Genomic DNA, 18,687 nt, shown 5'->3' with positions numbered 1-18,687 from the left:
CACACACAAAATAGCCAACATTCCATTACAAACAATGGCTGAGGTCCCATGCTTATCTGTAGGGCAGAAAGAAAGAGAACGAGTCACGCTTGCCTTGCGAGAGATCTCCCACGGCTTGGTCACGGCTCCTAAATCACATGCTGTCATCAACATTGACCTAACATAGAGAGAATCATGTCAGGCACAATATGTAGACAGGCTGCACAATACATTGTCTTTTTAATTATAATTGCAATATTGGCCTTTGCAACATCAATAGAGCAGAAGACGGTAAGTAAATGAGCCCTCCAAAAAATCAGGATATTCTTAGTATAACCAAACTCAGACTGTACTGCAAGTGAATTAAGATAACAAGAAGTTATCAACATAATGGTCCTGCAAACAAAAACATTTTGGTCACAATAGTGCAGGCTAATCTTCATTACATTAGTTCATTTTTGTGAATAAGGTGTAGCCATAGTACACAACATGGTTATTATACAGATATTCATTAACCTTATAATATTAGCAAATATTAGTACAAAGTCATTTCAGAATGAAAAAAGCTAAATCTAGTGCCCCAGTGGCTGACCTGAACATATCTCTGTGTTCTTTAACGTTCCAGTTGTAGTCTCCTTTATTGACCAACTCAAAGAAACTGCTTCTATTTCTGTGAAAAGTAGAAATTAAGTCAGATTAATGATGGCATAATTTACCTTTGACAGCTGTGAGCTGGCATTACTTGAAGTTCATTTTTCCTAGCAGTTGTCTTCAAAACAGTTCCATATCTTCATTTCTTACCCCAATAAAGTACTACTAACTCTCATTGCATAAAAATGCAGTGTGCAGACAATTATATCTTAGCACCCCTTAGATCTTTAACCTAGCACGTGTGGAAGCTTTTAGGATGTATGTGGAGATGTTTTATCATAATTCTCCCTGCAACCACACAGGGGCAGTATAGGCTCAGGAAACAAGAAGTTATCAATATTCCACAACAGTCTCATCTTATACAACCACTTTTTGATCCTCCCAAGAACACCTTTACTCTTAAACAGCAAAGTCGTCATCAACAGGCAATATAAAAAAGAAGGATCAGTTAAACATTTCAGTGTTTCTAAGGTTGAAGATTTTACATGGATGTATGAGACAGAGTTGTGTATTTCACAGGCAGTACTCACTCAAAGTAGAGTGTGAGGTCTGTAGCCAGGATGGATTGTTTCAACAGCTGCATCAGGTCTCCATAGTCCCGTGATGACAAGTTGGAGAATATATTATGACCCTAAAAAGAGCAAAAAGCAAAAGACCACCGAGAAGTGGAAAAGAATTTACATTATAAAACTTAACAGAAGCTTTGTAATTGACTTGTCAATATGTTTTCATTGAAATAAATTACAGTGATCAGTCTTTAACTAGTCTGAAAGTGAGAGTAGCTGGTTGGCTGGTTGAGGTCAGATCTTCTGCTAGAGGAGGTGGTTTATGAGCTGTGTCCACAATCCTCCTGCCATCCTAACTGTGACTGATCAGAAAGAACATATTCGGCACTGCAGAGTTTGGGAGTGAGGTGTAACTACCAGAAGCAAATGGACGTCAATGTACAGTACTGAGCAAAAATCAGAGACCACTCTTTGTTTACTTAACTTTCAGTCAAAGTGGCCATTAAGTAGAAGCTATTGATTTTCAGAGATGTTGAATGATTAGTTCTAAATCACAAGCAACACTCTAACTCATCCTCACGGTATTTAATGGCGCTCCATCACTCGACAGAATGTAGATCCTTCTCCCCCCAGCCTAAATCAGGTAGTTTATACCCTTATAGCTGATGTTTGGAATACAACATGATTCATGTTTGGCTGGTTCACAGAATCTCATTCTGTTGGTTAGTGGTTTTTAATAGAGATTATACAAGCTGTGTATAAGGAAATGGCATGTGCAATCACTCTGTGCAACTTACATTGTGTGAACTCACTAATTAGCAGGGGTCACTGAACACATTTGGACATATATTGAACTTAGGACTTGGTACATAGAAGCTATATGTGAGAATACCAATAGTTGTCCAATATGGGATTCTCTACAGCACTTTGAATGGAGATAATGATTCTTTTAGTCTGCTGGGAATATAGAAGCATCATTAAAAGAATACTTAATAGGAACCACTGAAGAACATCTGCTATAATAATATCATGTCAATCTTTTCAAGTATCAAGTGAAGTATAGTATAGTATGTTGTAGTATATTGTCATCTTTAATTTGGTCATGAGACCTTGTGGCTGCTTAGGTTAGCCCTTTGCCTTCTTCACTGAAGCCATTCCAACTGCATCACAGAGCATGTTTAAACCAGTGCAGCTGTGTTTCTAGAACAATGTCATAATAAATTTGGTATTAAAGTGGGAAATCACCCAGCATTTAAAATGTTAGTTATGTTTATCTATGGTAATATTGCTGTCTTGCTATGGTTTGCGTGAAATAATTAAAAAAAATGAACAATGTTTTTTTATTTGCCAATAAATGAGCTTTTCCCACCACTGGGGGCTGTCAGTGCTGTAACTTAATTAACTGTTATGGGGCACAGTGCTACAATAATGTCGTGTCAACTTGACATTAAAGTTGGTAAACACAACCTTTATGACAAATAATGTTTTAATGTTTATGTAGGTTTATGTCAGTTGTCATGAAGCGCTTATGTAGGTGTCAAGTAGCCTTACACTGCTCTACAGTATTACCAAGTATTACTGAGACAACAGTCCTGTCAGCTGTCAATACCACTATAGATATAAGGAGGCTGTGTTCTCATTAGAGGGTCCTGACCTATAATGATGTTGAATTAATTTGCGGTGTGTGTGTACGTGTGTGTGTGACCCTACTTCACTCTGCAGAATCATGACGGCATGGTTGAAGTGGTGATGCTCCAGTGTGGCTGAGGTCCCATAAAGAAGAGACAGCGCAGAACCCGTCCTGAGAGGAATATGGAGAGATTAGAGACAGGGAGAGATGAGAGCAAATAACAGAGAGTGAGAGAGATGCTTGGTACTTCACTTACACACCACCAGAGAATGTGCTTTATGTGATGCCAAAGTAAAGGTAATATAGATAGTAGAAGTGTAGTCTAGTGCAGGTAAAAGTGACTAAGAGGTGGAACAGAAGTTGAGTGTGCTGCCCTGACTGGGTCATGTGTGTTTATGAATTCCTTATCCAGCACACTCTCGGTCTCTCTTACGCAACAACCCTTACGCAAGTCTTTCTCTATCTCTTTGCTCGAGCATAAGTAGTGCAGTGGAGACACATACATGGATCCCCACACAGACACACACACACACCCACCCACACACACACACACACACACAGACACACACACACCCACATGAGTAGTACAGTTAATCAGTAGTGACTAGCTGAACCTTCCAACCCCCTTACCCCCAACCCCCAGCCCTCAGAAAATAAACATATATTACTGCCACATCGGTGATCACAGTTAGTAAGACTAAACTAACTACAACCCCAATTCCAATGAAGTTGGGACATTGTGTAAAACATAAATAAAAACAGCATATGATGATTTGCAAATCCTTTTCAACCTATATATTTAATTGAATATACTACAAAGACAAGATATTTAATGTTCAAACAGATAAACTTTATTGTTTTTTTGCAAATATTCACTCATTTTGAATTTGATGCCTGCAACACATTCCAAAGAAGTTGGGACAGGGGCATGTTTACCACTGTGTTACATCACCTTTCCTTTTAACAACACTCAATAAGCATTTGGGAACTGAGGACACAAATTGCTGAAGCTTTGTAGGTGGAATTCTTTCCCATTCTTGCTTAATGTACAACTTCAGTTGCTCAACAGTCCGGGGTCTCTGATGTCATATTTTGCGCTTCATAATGCGCCACACATTTTCAATGGGAGACAGGTCTGGACTGCAGGCAGGCCAGTCTAGTACCCGCACTCTTTTATTATGAAGCCACGCTGTTGTAACACATGCAGAATGTGGCTTGGCATTGTCTTGCTGAAATAAGCAGGACGTCCCTGAAAAAGACGTTGCTTGGATGGCAGCATATGTTGCTCTGAAACCTGTATGTATCTTTCAGCATTAATGGTACCTTCACAGATGTGCAAGTTACCCATGCCATGGGCACTAACACACCCCCACACCATCAGAGATGCTGGCTTTTGAACTTTGCGCTGATAACAATCCAGACAGTCCTTTTCCTCTTTGGCCCAGAGGACACGACGTCCATGATTTTCAAAAACCACTTGAAATGTGGACTCATCAGACCACAGGACACTTTTCCACTTTGCGTCAGTCCAGAAGCCGGCGGCGTTTCTGGGTGTTGTTGATATATGGCTTTCGCTTTGCATGGCAGAGTTTTAACTTGCACTTGTGGATGGAGCAACGAACTGTGTTCACTGACAATGGTTTTCTGAAGTGTTTCTGAGCCCATGTGGTAATATCCGTTACAGAATGATGTCAGTTTTTAATGCAGTGCCGCCTGAGGGATGGAAGGTCACGGGCATTCAATGTTGGTTTTCTGCCTTGCCGCTTACTCACAGAGATTTCTCCAGACTCTCTGAATCTTTTGATGATGTAGACTGTAGATGATGAAATCCCTAAATTCCTTGCAATTGCACGTTGAGAAACATTCTTAAACTGTTGGCCTATTTGCTCACGCAGTTGTTCACAAAGTGGTGAACCTCGCCCCATCCTTGCTTGTGAATCACTGAGTCTTTCAGGGATGCTCCCTTTATACCCAATCATGACACTAACCTGTTTCCAATTAACCTGTTCACCTGTGGAATGTTCCAAACAGGTGTTTTTGAGCATTCCTCAACTTTCCCAGTCTTTTGTTGCCCCTGTACCAACTTCTTTGGAATGTATCGCAGGCTCAAATGAGTGAATTTGAATTTGAATTCAAAATTAGTGAATATTTGCAAAAAACAATAAAGTTTATCCATTTGAACATTAAATATCTTGTCTTTGTAGTGTATTCAATTGAATATAGGTTGAAAAGGATTTGCAAATCATCATATTCTGTGACTCTTAGTCATTGATGTAGAGGCTAATAAATATACACGTGATGCTCGGCTTCATAGCATTAGTGTTCCTTCTGCATCAGTCAGCTAATATAAAAAGTATGCAACCCAAAGCAGTTGTAGGTAATTCCTCTCATCTTCAATCAGAGAGGCATTTTCCTAGTCTTTAAACTGGAAAAATTTAATCTAAAGAATATTGTGACACCACTTTATTGAGCAGTAGTCACGTTAACAACAGATGAAGACATGGCTACATTTTTTTATTTGAGCCAGATGCTCTTAATGTTACATGTATACTGTAGTTCACCATCCATCTATCCATCCATCCATCATCTTCCGCTTCTCCGGGGTTCGGATCGCAGTTGCAGCATCCTAAGCAATGAGGCCCAGACCCCCCTTTCCCCAGCCACTTCAACTAGCTCTCCGGGGGGGATTCTGAGGCGCTCCCAGGCCAGCTGGGTAATATAGTCACGCCAGCATGTCCTGGGTCTTCCCCGGGGTCTCCTCCCTGGTGGACTTGGCTGTGACACCTCACGAGGGAGGCTTACAGAAGACATCCTAACCAGATGCCTCTCCATGGATCACCACCTTATCATGGTGGAGGGGTTTGCGTGCTTGAATGATCCTAGTAGGGTCTCCCATGGCAAACTGGTCCTAGGTGACAGGTCAGATAAAGTGTGATCCAAAATTCCCCCTATGAAAATAATTAAAAAACAGGACTTGTGTACCCTGCCCGGAACAGGGTTACCGGGGTCCTACCCTGGAGCCAGGCCTGGGGGAGGGGCTCGTCAGCGAGCGTCTGGTGGCCGGGCATTTACTCATGGTGCCCAGCCCGAAGGGGTTACATGAGTCCCCCCTCCCATTGACCCACCACCAATGGGAAGGGCAGTAGTAGGGATTCGGTGCTTTGTGGATCAGGCAGTGTCCGAAGGCGTGGGCTTTGGCTTTCTGATCCTCGGTTGCTGAAACTGGCTTTTGGAACTGTAGTTCACTTCAAATATAATCCTGATGGGGTGAAATCTCTGACAATGATTGTAATTTACTATGATTATTATTTTAGAACGTTTGTACTTAACTTGAATATTAGTGAAACTGAATTCTAGTACTTTTCTTTGATTATATTCCCAACAGAGAAATATTATATACTTTCACTCCTTATATTTTTAATTTAGATCTTCAAAGTACTCAAGTACCCAAATCTCAAAGACCTGAGATTTTCTGTTTTTCTCTTGCTGATCAGTTGTTTTTCAGCAAATTTAACAATTTATTGTTAAATTTTAAAATTCTTTTAAAACATTCTTTTAACATTTTAAAAAAATTCTTTTAAAACATTCAACCAATGAATTTCACTATTTAATTAAACTAACTACACTAATTTGTCTGTGTGAGGACTAGTTATGCCAATCAGTCACTACAGCAGACACCACCAAACAAACACAAATCTTAATTAATTTGCCTGAAACATATATAAACAAGCACTGATATTTTTTGTCCCAGGCATCAAGCCTCACAAAAACAAAATTCTTTATTTTAAGGTAGAACACAGCACCTCACACTGCAGGCACAATCTGATGACTGCATAATACTGGGCTGAGGGTGACATTAGGTTTCAGGGTTGAACCTTTTTATTTACAGCCAGTTACATTTACTCAGATCCAGAATTGGAACTGAATGAGATGCAGGTGTGGGGTTTAATGCTGGGGAGCTCAGTATGAGAGAACTGTTGCATGCTGGTTACAGGCCATCACAGTGAAGTTAGTGTGCTTCTCACTTGGCTTGGAAGGCATTGTTGGTTCCTCTGTGATCCAGATCATGGCACACACAGCCCACTATTAGAGCAAGAATCTCCAACTCCGACAGCGTCTCTTGGAATCCTGCTGTCTGGGATACACACACACACACACACATGCAGACACCGTTGCTACAGATCCACCTTGAAACAAATACACAATAACAATATGGGCCAGATTTATAGAACTCTTGATTAGCACACAATTGTCTTCTTAACATTGCTTTGACCGTGTCCTAAGCATGAGCCAATCAGACTCAACGTGTAAATGAGCTCATACACATTAAAGAGCTTGACCATGAGAAGCTACAGTTGGCTGCCAAAACAGGTGCAATGAAAGAAACAAAAATAAACAAAAAGAACTATGAATTTTAAGGGTATTATTTTTCTGGCAAATAATAATAAATTATTTGGTAAAGATGCTTTTACCTTTTAATCAATAAATAAAGAAATAAATGTTGATACTGTGAAAATGATATGTTTATAAAAATCTAATCACAATATTTTAAAATTCAACTTTAAATTGTCCAAATGATATTTTGCATGCTAGATTTCATTTCACATTGGTAATAATTCAATCCTTTTTCCAATGCCTTACAATGACAGGAACAATTTTTATTAACATAAATTTGTGATGCGTGTAATAAATATGAATGTTTTTTCCACACTTTTTGACATATTGACATACTGAAATTCTAATTACTATGACAAGTCATTGTAAATTTAATGTCCTTTCTTGAACTCAGAAATTCAATTTGCATGTGTAAAAATTAAAATTCCACTAGCAAATATTGAATTTTGTTTAGTAAAAATTAGTTCTGACTTCTAAGAAGATTTTTTTTTTCTCTAGTACAAACTTTGTTTTTGACATGTGTAAATTGAATTCCATTATAAAATCCTATGTAAATAAAAAAACAGGAAAAGAAGCTAAAGCTGCTAAAGTAAAATCACTTCAAACATCTAATTAGAATCTCAACAGGTCAAATTACTCTTCCCTTACTTGTATTAAAAGCTAAACCTACTTTCCATACACAAGTGGGGGATTTGCAAAACATTGTATCTGACACAGGAGGAAGGGGTCATTTTAAGCACAATGCCAGTTAAATTAGGAACTCCTGGTCAAGCAAGTGTACTTCCTCCTTGTGTACTCCCACAACTGCAGTTACAAGGTTTACCAGAGAAGATTACAGATAGAGTGGTTCAGCCATTATTTTTTACAGAATTGTATCGTGTTAATAATCACTGGCATATAAAATGTGATAAAAGCACGGCAATGCCCCACATCACACAAGCAATGCTATTTGCTCTTAACGTCATGTAAATCAAGCAATACTTTTTATAAATCTGGCCGAGTATGTGCTTCAAAGGCTTAGAAAAACACATCATAGTGCAAAAAATGGATCTGGATATATGGGTATCTATAGTAGCGGTAATGCAGCACTGCTGTCTGCCTGAGGCACACACTGCCCTGAACACTGGAAGCATTTTAATGTGCTTTATTGAGTGACTTTTTCTGAGGGGCACCATGTATACAGTATTTCACTGGCATTTTCATTCACAGAATCAGCAAGTATGACAAGGACAGGCAACATTTTCAGGAAAACAGAGGCACTGCACTCCTAGGCAGCTGGTGGACAACTGTTCAGCATCTACAAAAGTACAGAAGTTCGACAGACAGGGGCTCCAGAGTGGAACAACCATCTAACCATCTATCATTGGAAGATTACACGTTCGATACCCAGCAATGCCACCACCTTCCCTGGCCAAAAGGCCACACTCTCCTTGAATGGATACCACAGCACTCATCATTCATACACAATACTATCCATAGCTACTAAAACCACAGGAGCAGCAGACATTTTTCACATCACTTTTCAGAGTACTCGAGTGAGGACCCACCACTTTTGATTGAGTTTAAGACACACTGAATAGAAACTAAACTACACAGAGCGCTGACCAACACAAACAGGGAAAGTGTCAAACTCATTGGAAGAACTAATCAAAATGAACAAATGCACTGGGTCAGTTTTTGTTACTACACTATGTGAATTTGTTAATTTCAGTTTTAATATTTCTTACTGTTCCCTTATTATACAAAGGTCACTTTCATGTTGAACTTTTTATGTAATTCAGCCCATTTTGACTGTTGTATTTAGATCCAGTCCAAATGACTGAACCATGGACTTGTCACGCCCTGCTTGAGGTTGCTTTTTGGACAAGTATAAGCGACTTAATTGGTTAAATACAAATTGGTAAACCAAATATCTATAATTATATTTTATATTAAATTTTTTATGTTTTCATGGTGGTAAATGTGAGATTTACAGTGAACAATAAATGAAAAACTCTCACGAATAGGTTTAGAGAGACAGGTTATTATTGCTTTTTTATTGCAAGACATGAAAGGAAGCTTAAGTTACTGCTGCAAGGTGTTTTTTTTTTTTTTTTTTTTTGCTCCACCACTTTTGCAGGGGTGGTACGCCACCCTGGATGCTAGCCGATGCTAGCTGACACAATATTAGTAGACAGAGCTCTCCATTAAGTGCTTTGAGCTGTCATTATGCTGAATTAGCAGCAGTTTGAAAAGAACGGGTGGTTGGATTCACGTGGCTCAAAGGAAGTATGTGCTAGCCTTCACCCTCTCAGCCTGATAGTATCATCTGAGAGGGGAGACAGCTAGTGGTAGAATATATGCCAGCCACTGCATCTTTTCAAGCTGTATATATATATATATTAGTAAATCAAACTTCTGTGAAATTAAATTGTCCACTTAGGAAGCAACACTGATTGACAATCAATTTCACATGCTGTTGTGCAAATGGAATAGACAACCGGTGGAAATTATTGCCAATTAGCAAGACACACTCAATAAAGGAGTGGTTCTGCAGGTGGGGACCACAGACCATTTCTCAGTACCTAAGCTTTCTGGCTGATGTTTTGGTCACTTTTGAATGTTGGTGGTGCTTTCACACTCGTGGTAGCGTGAGACGGACTCTATAACCCACTCAAATGGCTCAGGTAGTGCAGCTCATCCTGGATGGCCCATCAATGCAAACTGTGGCAAGAAGGTTTGCTGTGTCTGTCAGCGAAGTGTCCAGAGCCTGGAAGCGCTACCAGGAGACAGGCCAGTACACCAGGAGATGTGGAGGAGGCCGTAGGAGGGCAACAACCCAGCAGCAGGACCGCTACCTCCGCCTTTGTGCAAGGAGGAACAGGAGGAGCACTGCTAGAGCCCTGCAAAATGACCTCCAGCAGGCCACAAATGTGCATGTGTCTGCAAAAACGGTTAGAAACTGACTCCATGAGGATGGTATGAGGGCCCGACGTCCACAGATGGGGTTCGTGCTCACAGCCCAACACCGTGCAGGACGCTTGGCATTTGCCAGAGAACACCAGGATTGCCAAATTCGCCACTGGCACCCTGTGCTCTTCACAGATGAAAGCAGGTTCACACTGACCACATGTGACAGACATGATAGAGTCTGGAGATGCCGTGGAGAGCGATCTGCTGCCTGCAACATCCTTCAGCATGACCGGTTTGGCAGTGGGTCAGTAATGGTGTGGGGTGGCATTTCTTAGGAGGGCTGCATAGCCCTCCATGTGCTCGCCAGAGGTAGCCTGATTGCCATTAGGTACCGACATGAGATCCTCAGACCCCTTGTGAGACCATATGCTGGTACGGTTGGCCCTGGGTTCTTCCTAATGCAGGACAATGCTAGACCTCATGTGGCTGGAGTGTGTCAGCAGTTCCTGCAAAATGAAGGCATTGAAGCTATGGACTTGCCCGCCCGTTCCCCAGACCTGAATCCGATTGAGCACATCTGGGACATCATGTCTCGCTCCATCCACCAACGCCACATTGCACCACAGACTGTCCAGGAGTTGGCGGATGCTTCAGTCCAGGTCCGGGAGGAGATCCCTCAGGAGACCATCCGCCACATCATCAGGAGCCTGCCCAGGCATTGTATATATATGTGTGTGTGTGTGTGTGTGTGTGTGTGTGTGTGTGTATGGATGTTTACATAACTGCAAAACTGCATGGGTGGATTCTCAGTAAGAGATAAAGCCTAATCCTGGATTACATTTCCCCTTTCCATTCAGAATGCTGTATAGTCCAGGACTAGATTTAATCTCTAGGTCCAGCCTCTTTTTTTCACTTTTAATCATTGTAGAATTGTAAGTAATTTCACTCTTACATGAAAATTACTTTTCAGGACTTTTCCAGGACATTTTCTACACCTTACATACCTCATAGCTGTTTCTCAAGTCTTCTTCTGCTGACCTGACGTCCTTAACATTAAACCATTAAACTACACAACTGTTAAAGCCTTATCAGTCAGTTGGTTGCTCACTATGAGTAGTGACTATCTTTATAAAGCTACACACTGTAATACAGCAGGGATGGGGGAGTAGCTATAAGTAGCTCGCTACTTTTTGTAGTTAGCTACAATTTTCTGTAACTAGCAGCTAGTTTTATGAAATGTAGCTAGTAGCTGTAGCGCCTACAAATGTTTGTGTAGCTATAGTGAAAATTTTCGCTACAGGTTTCAGGCAATCCGCGCTAAATTCGAGCAACAGAACGCGGTGGCTCACTGGGGTGGTGCAATCCTGACTGAGCCGTACAGCTCGAGCAAACGGGCACGCGCGCGCCCCATGCGCTGATCACCCCTTACTAGTAATCTTAACTCAGGGGTCGCAACCGAAACGTTAAGAAGAGCCACGTTGTCCTTTCAACAAAAATGAAACTACCTTGGGAGTAGAGGTGGGCGGATCGATCCAAATATCGATAATATCGAAACCAACGCTGGTATTGATATTGATCATTACTCGTGTAAAAAGATCGATACTCAAGCTTTTTTTCTCCCGCACGCACTGACTGCTGCGCACGCGGATTCATCAAAGTCTACTCTCTGTCAGTGCTGCACGGAGCAGCGCACCCTCCCTCTCCTCCTCCTCCTCCTCCCCTCCCCCTCCCCTCCCTCTCCTCCTCCCCAGAAGCTTAAAACTACAACTTTACACTTTTCCAAAATCTCACAAGTATTTCCATGACATTTAAGCAATTGCCCCATTTATCCAGGTGTTTTCCATGACCGTAAAGCTAGACTCTCAATTTACAAGACTCTTGTGGGAACACTGGCGTTTGTCATGCAATTCATTGTTTTAATACTTCACATTTTCTTTTTTTATGGAAACCATTCCAAATTAGCACATGGGGCACTGTAAACACTACACTTCCACTATTTTTATTTTTGTTTTTGAGATGTCAATCACCTGATTGGTTAAAATCTAGTGCCTGCTTAGACATTACTGATTCCACTCTGCATCCTAGTCTTCTCCCAGCCTAGTGAGAAGGAGACCTACCCTGGAGACATGCATGACTGTATCAGTGGTCTAAAAAAGCCAGCTCAGCGCCTGCACACAGTGTAGAGTATCATCTTGCTAGCCAGTAATCAATGGCAAAGTGCTCTCAGTGCGTGCATGTATATGTATGTGACTCACAGTAAGCATGGCAAACATGCACTGGCAGACGTTGAACGCGTGCCTCCAGTTATGGTACAGAACCATACGGTAGTTCTTTCTTACAGTCAGCAGCCACCTACACAGAGTCTAGAGAGAAAGGAAGAGGGCATGTCAGAAAGAAAGAAAGAAAGAAAGAAAGAAAGAAAGAAAGAAAGAAAGAAAGAAAGAAAGAGAAAGTGAGAAAAACAGAAGGAGACAGGCATGTGAGAGAATTTTCTCCCACAGCATTTTCATACACAGAGTGAAAGGATAGAGTGAGGGGTGAAAGGCTGGAAAGGTTTTTAAACATTGGCATTTTCAGCTAGACTGTGATAAAGGGAGATGAATAGGAGCAGATAAAAGCAAAGTTATGCAGAGATGGAAAAGAAGTGCATTTGAGTCCTTCACTTTGTCATTCAGAGCAGCATGACCTCTTATTCAATGAAGCACTGGGAGATGTAATAAAAAGCACCCAGAATGCCAAAGTATAAACAAATACGAGGACTTAACAGAGGATCATTGTGTACTTTAATCACTCTTTAAGTTAAAAATGGGGTGTAAAAGGTGCTTTTTATGCAGAATTCAGCAGCCTCACAAAACCGCATTTTATTTGCTGAGGTTTAGGTTAAGATTAGGGTCAGGTTTTTGTGTAGGCATAGCCACATTAAGCTACAATAATACATGCTGAAAAAAACACCATTAAGAAGCATGCATCACCTCATAGTCTATCTTAAATTTCTGCAGCATCCCAAGTTCCATGAACATGCGCAGGGCAGCAGTTATCATGGCATCCACATCCAGAGAGAAGTCATCAAAGGACAGCTTATCGATGCCCAACTCGCACACCAGAGGGATATTAGCTGCCTGAAATACACAGGGAGAGAGTGAGTTTTCAAACCTGTTTCATCAACTATTGTTGGCTGTCAAAAACAGCTTTCTTTCTTCAAAAGGTTTGATTACCGCCACTAAACGCAGGAATACTGAAAAAATTGTGTTGTACTTTGAATGGGACAAAAGCCCCTATGTCCACTTTAATGTGACTACAAAACTGGTATGTGTAGCTTAGCCAGAGAAAGGTTCCCAAGTACAGTGCTGTGCAAAAGCCAGAGACCTTCCCCAGCTTCATTTAGTCTCCAGTCAAAATGGCCTTTAAGCTGCTGTTAAAAAAGATGATATATTTTTTAGTATTCAGTGTGTCCAGGCTTTGTGTTTATTGCAGCTTCCATTTTTTAAGACTTGCCTTCACCTTTTCAAAAAAAAATCTCCAGCAAGATTTTTCCACAAATCAAAAGTTCAGTCTTAGTTTAGTCTTCAGTCAAATAATCCCAAACACATTAATTGATGCTGATGTCTGGACCCTGAGATGGTCAGTCCATTGTTCTGAGAAGACCAATAGCTACTTTATTTGATCTGCAAATATTGTTATTTTTTGTTGCTTTCCTTTTCTCAGTAACAACTTACCAGCTTCACATCCTTTCAGACTCATAGCGTTGAGTTGTCTTCTCACAGTGGAAGGGTGGACAGAAACACCTGTGGATTTTTTCAGATCTGAAGTAAGAGGGCAGCTCTCTATTTTCTGCTCTCTTTCAAAGATTGAAACTCTTATTATTTATTATTAGTTTTGGTTTTGCATGGGAAAGTTCCATTTTCTTTGACATCCTTTTCTTATGCAAGTTGATTATCTTATATCTACTCTTCTTCATGATCAGATATAAGAGATTTTTCTCTCAAAAATGAATAACTTGTACTTGTTGGTCTGGTTGCCTGCAGAATAAATGAAGAGAGGTCTCTGACTTTTGCACAGTACCATGTATGACAAACATAAAATAAAAGAAAGAACAATTGTACCAATATTTCAACAAGTAGGACACAGAGGAGATACCTTGAGTCAAACTGATTTGTGGGCACAATTCAATACGGAACTTGCCAATGCAAATCTCTTTATCTCTTTGAGACACAGACAGCTGGCAGGAAGGTTACTACTCTCTTGGAGCTAACAAAGCAGAGACACACAGAAGAAACAAAAGAGAGGAATAGACACACTAAGACAAAAAAGAGGAGTCTAAAAGATCATGAGGTAAGGCAAAGCAAGGGAGCGTCTGGAAAAGAACATACAAGCAGGCTGCAGTACATTCCTCAGCCTCATTCACTTCCATTCAGACACTTTGTGAATGGATCTGCTCGCTGTAGCTCTTCAGTGACCACTCGCTCCTCAAAATGTTTCTGATTCCACAGCGTCTGCTCCCCCAATTAAAGCTGAGAACGTTCTGGATGGCTGAGACTCTTAACAGCACAAAGATAAACTGCTAATGAGGGTGCTATACATAGAGCTTAGGGAGAGTGAGAGAGGCAGAGAGATAGAGAGGCTAATGAGAAAACATTGGCAAGGGAATTTGGTGTTGTGTTTCAGTGACGTCATTGACAACTGCTAATTGTAGATATCCATTAATTCTATTACTGATTATATCAATAGTGAACAGGAAAGGGAAATAGCTAGGGTAGTCTGTTCACTAGTATTTGGTGAAGGTTTATGTGAGGATTACAGTTAGTCCACTGTCCAAATGATGTTTAATATTGTCACTACATATGTGAAGCTTTTGGACAGAAGCTAGGAAATAATTCTTATTAAGGGGCCTTTTTTGCCCTCACTGTCTGAGTTCGCTTGCCGTTTTTATGCACAGACGACTGATAGTTAGTTATGGATCACAGGCGCTACTCCTACTCATGCCAGCGATGTACGGTGGAGGTCCATCACTCCGGAAAAAGTTCCACTACTCCACAGCAAAAGGTGGGAAGACGTATACCACTCTAGCTGACACTTGGCACTGGGCATGGTGACCTTAGGATCATGTGTGGCAGCTCCAGAGCAATTCCATTGGCTTTTCTATAGAGATTATACAAGCTGTGCGTGTACAGTGACACTAAAATCTCTGATCTAAAGTATAAATATTTCAGCAAAATGCACCAATTATGGTAAATATGATAATACTTACAGTTTTTCTCAATTGTTGCAACACTTGGTCAATCAGAAGTCAAACATTTTAAACACACAATATTAAACAGGGGCATTCTGGCCAAAATAACACTTTTTCCTTGCAAAATGGTCAAACTTACACAAAACAAAAGACACGGCACAAAAGCAAACCATTTCAGCAAAAACTACAAGCGACTGTCAAGATAGTACATTTCTTCTGAGAAAAGCTGTAATCAGTTACTGTCAATATTACCTATCACCACTATTAATGTCACAATTAAGGTCTCATCTGATAAAAACTGGCCTAATGGTGCTCCTGGGTGATGTAACCATCTAAGCACTGGCCCTGTCATCAGGAGATCATGAGCTACAGCCTTCCATGACCAGGAGTCAAAGCTCAATTGGCCTCATGTCACTGGAGGATGAGGCACTTCAGTCACACACTGTCGGTTTTGGAGGATCGAATCAGCAGGAGCATCATAAGGCTGGTTGCCTAACCTCCAGTCCATGACTTCACCCAAGACGATGCGGTGGCAGGGAGACAAACCTGGGTCAACTGCTTCTATGCAACTATGCTCACCACTATATCACCAATGCCCTAACACTTTGTGTTAGCGGCAGTTCAAGAGATATGGTGCCTGGCTTCACATGATGCAGAGGAAACATGTGGTTGCCCTTGGAAAAATCCTACAGAAAACTCTAAAACCCTGTTTATCAGTATGCATCAGCAACTGACGATGGCTGATTTCTGAGTTAAAAATTGTGCACTGTGTAGTTCACATGGGTGCTGAAGGTAGATCTAACAATTAGAGTATTTTCTATATGGAAGGGACATGTTCCCCCGCACCCTCAAAGTTTGCCTCAGTGCCAAAACCAAAGTCTATTCATTTAATCAGAACAGTGATGTAATCTGAAACAGAACATTTTAGAAAATACACAAAGTATAGATTCAATTCCTTTTTGTATTATTTCAGAAAACATAAAGAATTGATGGAGGAGAAAACTGGAATTTTGAGTTGTTTGCAGTAGCTTCTCGTATGACATGGCAGCCTATTTCTTCCTACAGGTGAGCACATTCCTGGTGTCAGGTCAAGTTTAATGGGCACAAAGTGCTGACCATTTTATTAGTGCAAAAAGGACATTTATTCACACTGATGTATTATCTTATTTTGGGGACTTTTTGGCCCTGTACTATGACTGTTAAACACAGGGACATTTTTATGTTCCACTCCTGGTTATGTCTGACTCTGATTGAAGAATTTTTCCACATTACTCAAACATGGGCTGTATGCTTTAGTGTCAGTATCACAGCTCCAGGTTGTAACCTGCTTTTCTTCCTTTCAGAGAATAGTCCCCAGAGCCCAGAGAGAATGAGAACGGAAATGAATAACTTTCTAACATTCTTTCTGTATCTTTCTAACCAATCTCTCCCTACATCTCTACATCTACAGCCTCTATAATACACCGTGTGCTGTATGTTCCCTGTACATATAGGTGAGATAGAGAGAGAGAAGAGAGGTGCTCCTGTGTGTCGCATTAGCTCTGCTGCAGTGTTTGTCTTTAAGCCTGTAAGGTCAGTGTGTGCTTTAGTGCTGCTGCAGCGCTGACTTTATGAATGGCTGGTGAGCTTGTGTTTCAGTGACATTTAAAACACACCACAGCATGAGTGAGAGAGAGACAGAGAGATGTAGGAAGCGAGGGAGAGATTACAGAGAGAATGTAGGAGAGGGAGTGCATAAAAGAAAAACAGATAAAGATAAAAAAAAATGTCTGAGAGAACGTGAATGTACAAGAAAACAAGGAAAATGTTAAAGAGTGAGTGTATGAGTGAAAGACAGAGAAAGAGAAGAATGTGTAAGCATGTGAGTGAGAGAAAGACAAAGAGAGAAAGAAAGAGTGAGGGTGTGATGTACTAATCCTTTTGAGCCAGTTTCAAATGTGAATGTGCTTTGTTTGGGTGTTATGAGCAAACTGGCGCACAAGCTTAAATGTTTTTTACATTTTTAGGCCGTGCGTATGGAACCGCGCAAAATGCAGTTTTCTCCCTGGTGCATATGCATTATGCAAAACGTGGGAAGATGGCATAGAAAGTGGGCAGGGATATTGGAAGTAATTACATATTGGTGCCAGATTACATAGTCCAATCTATTTATTAAAGTTTGAGCGACTAGCAGCAGCCAATTTAGCATGAATTTTTCTCTGTCTTTTAAAACCAGCTGTAAATTTGTGTTAGTTCCTCAAAGTTCCTTTAGCAGCAGACACAGGGACCAGACATAGAGATCAGAGATATGTTTACAAATATTTACAATCAAAATAACATAATTTCTGCTCAGAATTGCTAAAATGTGCAAAAGTATAACCCTGTTTTATGCAAATAAGTTAACACATCCTTGACAAAAGGGCAATTTTCTGCAATTTTAGAGACCAATTTCTATTTATTGGCAGAGCATAATACATTGTAAAAAATAAATAGAACAAAAATGTACCATAACTTTTGCACAGGCCACATTTTATGTTTTATTATTTTTCCAATGTGTTAAATTCAGTAAATAAAGATTAATTGAGCATTAAAATGAGCAGAATAATGTTTGCTGTAAGGAATGTGTTAACTTACAGTATTTTAATTTACAAAATGAACAAAACAAGCAATTTAGCCCGGGCATATGACTGTGCAAATACTACCACCAAAGGTTTGGGCACACTTAGTCATAAAGAGCACTTAATGAATACAGCACTTAAGTGAGATGAATTAAGTACTGATTATAATGTATTGTACTGCACTTATGTATTGTATTGTACTGTTATGTGTTCAACTCTGTTCCTTTTTCCTCTGGGTATCAACAGTGACTTTTTGTTTCTAGCAGTATCTGAGCTCAGGACTAGCTTTCTCTTTAACCTATTGGTAACTAGCAAAGATACTTTCTCTAGATAGACAAAGCACTTCTTGTAAGTCATTTTGGATAAGAGCATCTGCTAAATGCTGTAAATGTAAATGCAAAAGTTTTTCTTTAGCTTTTTGTACTATTTTCCATATATATATATGTATATATTCCAAAAAAGTTGGGACAGGGCAACAATAGTGCAACAATTTCAGAATAACATTTCTCAACATAAAACAGCAAATAAATTTAGCTTTTAATCAAGAGAAATCTCTGCATGCAAGGGATGAGACCAAAAACAGTATTTGCTAGATATGATCTTTGGGCTTTCAGGTGGCACTGCATTAAAAACAGACCTGATTCTGTAGTGAAAATTACTGCATGGGATCCACTTCTGAAAAACACTGTTTGTGAAAACAGTTCAGTATTGAATCCACAAATGCGAGTTAAAACTTTAAAATGGAATGAAGAAACTGTATATAAACAGGATCCAGAAGCACTGCCACCTTCTCTGGGCCTGAACTCA

The 18,687-nt window shown here is 40.3% G+C and overlaps 1 protein-coding gene across 1 annotated transcript in view; it reads right to left on the bottom strand.

Moving 5' to 3' along the window:
* pde11a (phosphodiesterase 11a) overlaps positions 1-18,687 on the bottom strand; it is an 80,771-nt gene that overhangs the window by 11,450 nt on the left and 50,634 nt on the right. The window contains exons 11-17 of the mRNA XM_017692336.2: positions 13,026-13,172; positions 12,309-12,416; positions 6,792-6,901; positions 2,847-2,937; positions 1,161-1,261; positions 572-649; positions 94-157 (exon numbers count right to left, since the gene is read on the bottom strand). Coding sequence (XP_017547825.1) covers positions 94-157; positions 572-649; positions 1,161-1,261; positions 2,847-2,937; positions 6,792-6,901; positions 12,309-12,416; positions 13,026-13,172 — 699 coding nt within the window. The remainder of the gene's footprint in view (positions 1-93; positions 158-571; positions 650-1,160; positions 1,262-2,846; positions 2,938-6,791; positions 6,902-12,308; positions 12,417-13,025; positions 13,173-18,687) is intronic.

This window comes from Pygocentrus nattereri, chromosome 6 (assembly GCF_015220715.1).
Source record: "Pygocentrus nattereri isolate fPygNat1 chromosome 6, fPygNat1.pri, whole genome shotgun sequence".
Taxonomy (NCBI): Eukaryota; Metazoa; Chordata; class Actinopteri; order Characiformes; family Serrasalmidae; genus Pygocentrus; species Pygocentrus nattereri.
The sequence above is the reverse complement of the archived record's forward strand: the minus strand, read 5'-3'. Positions and strand labels throughout refer to the sequence as shown.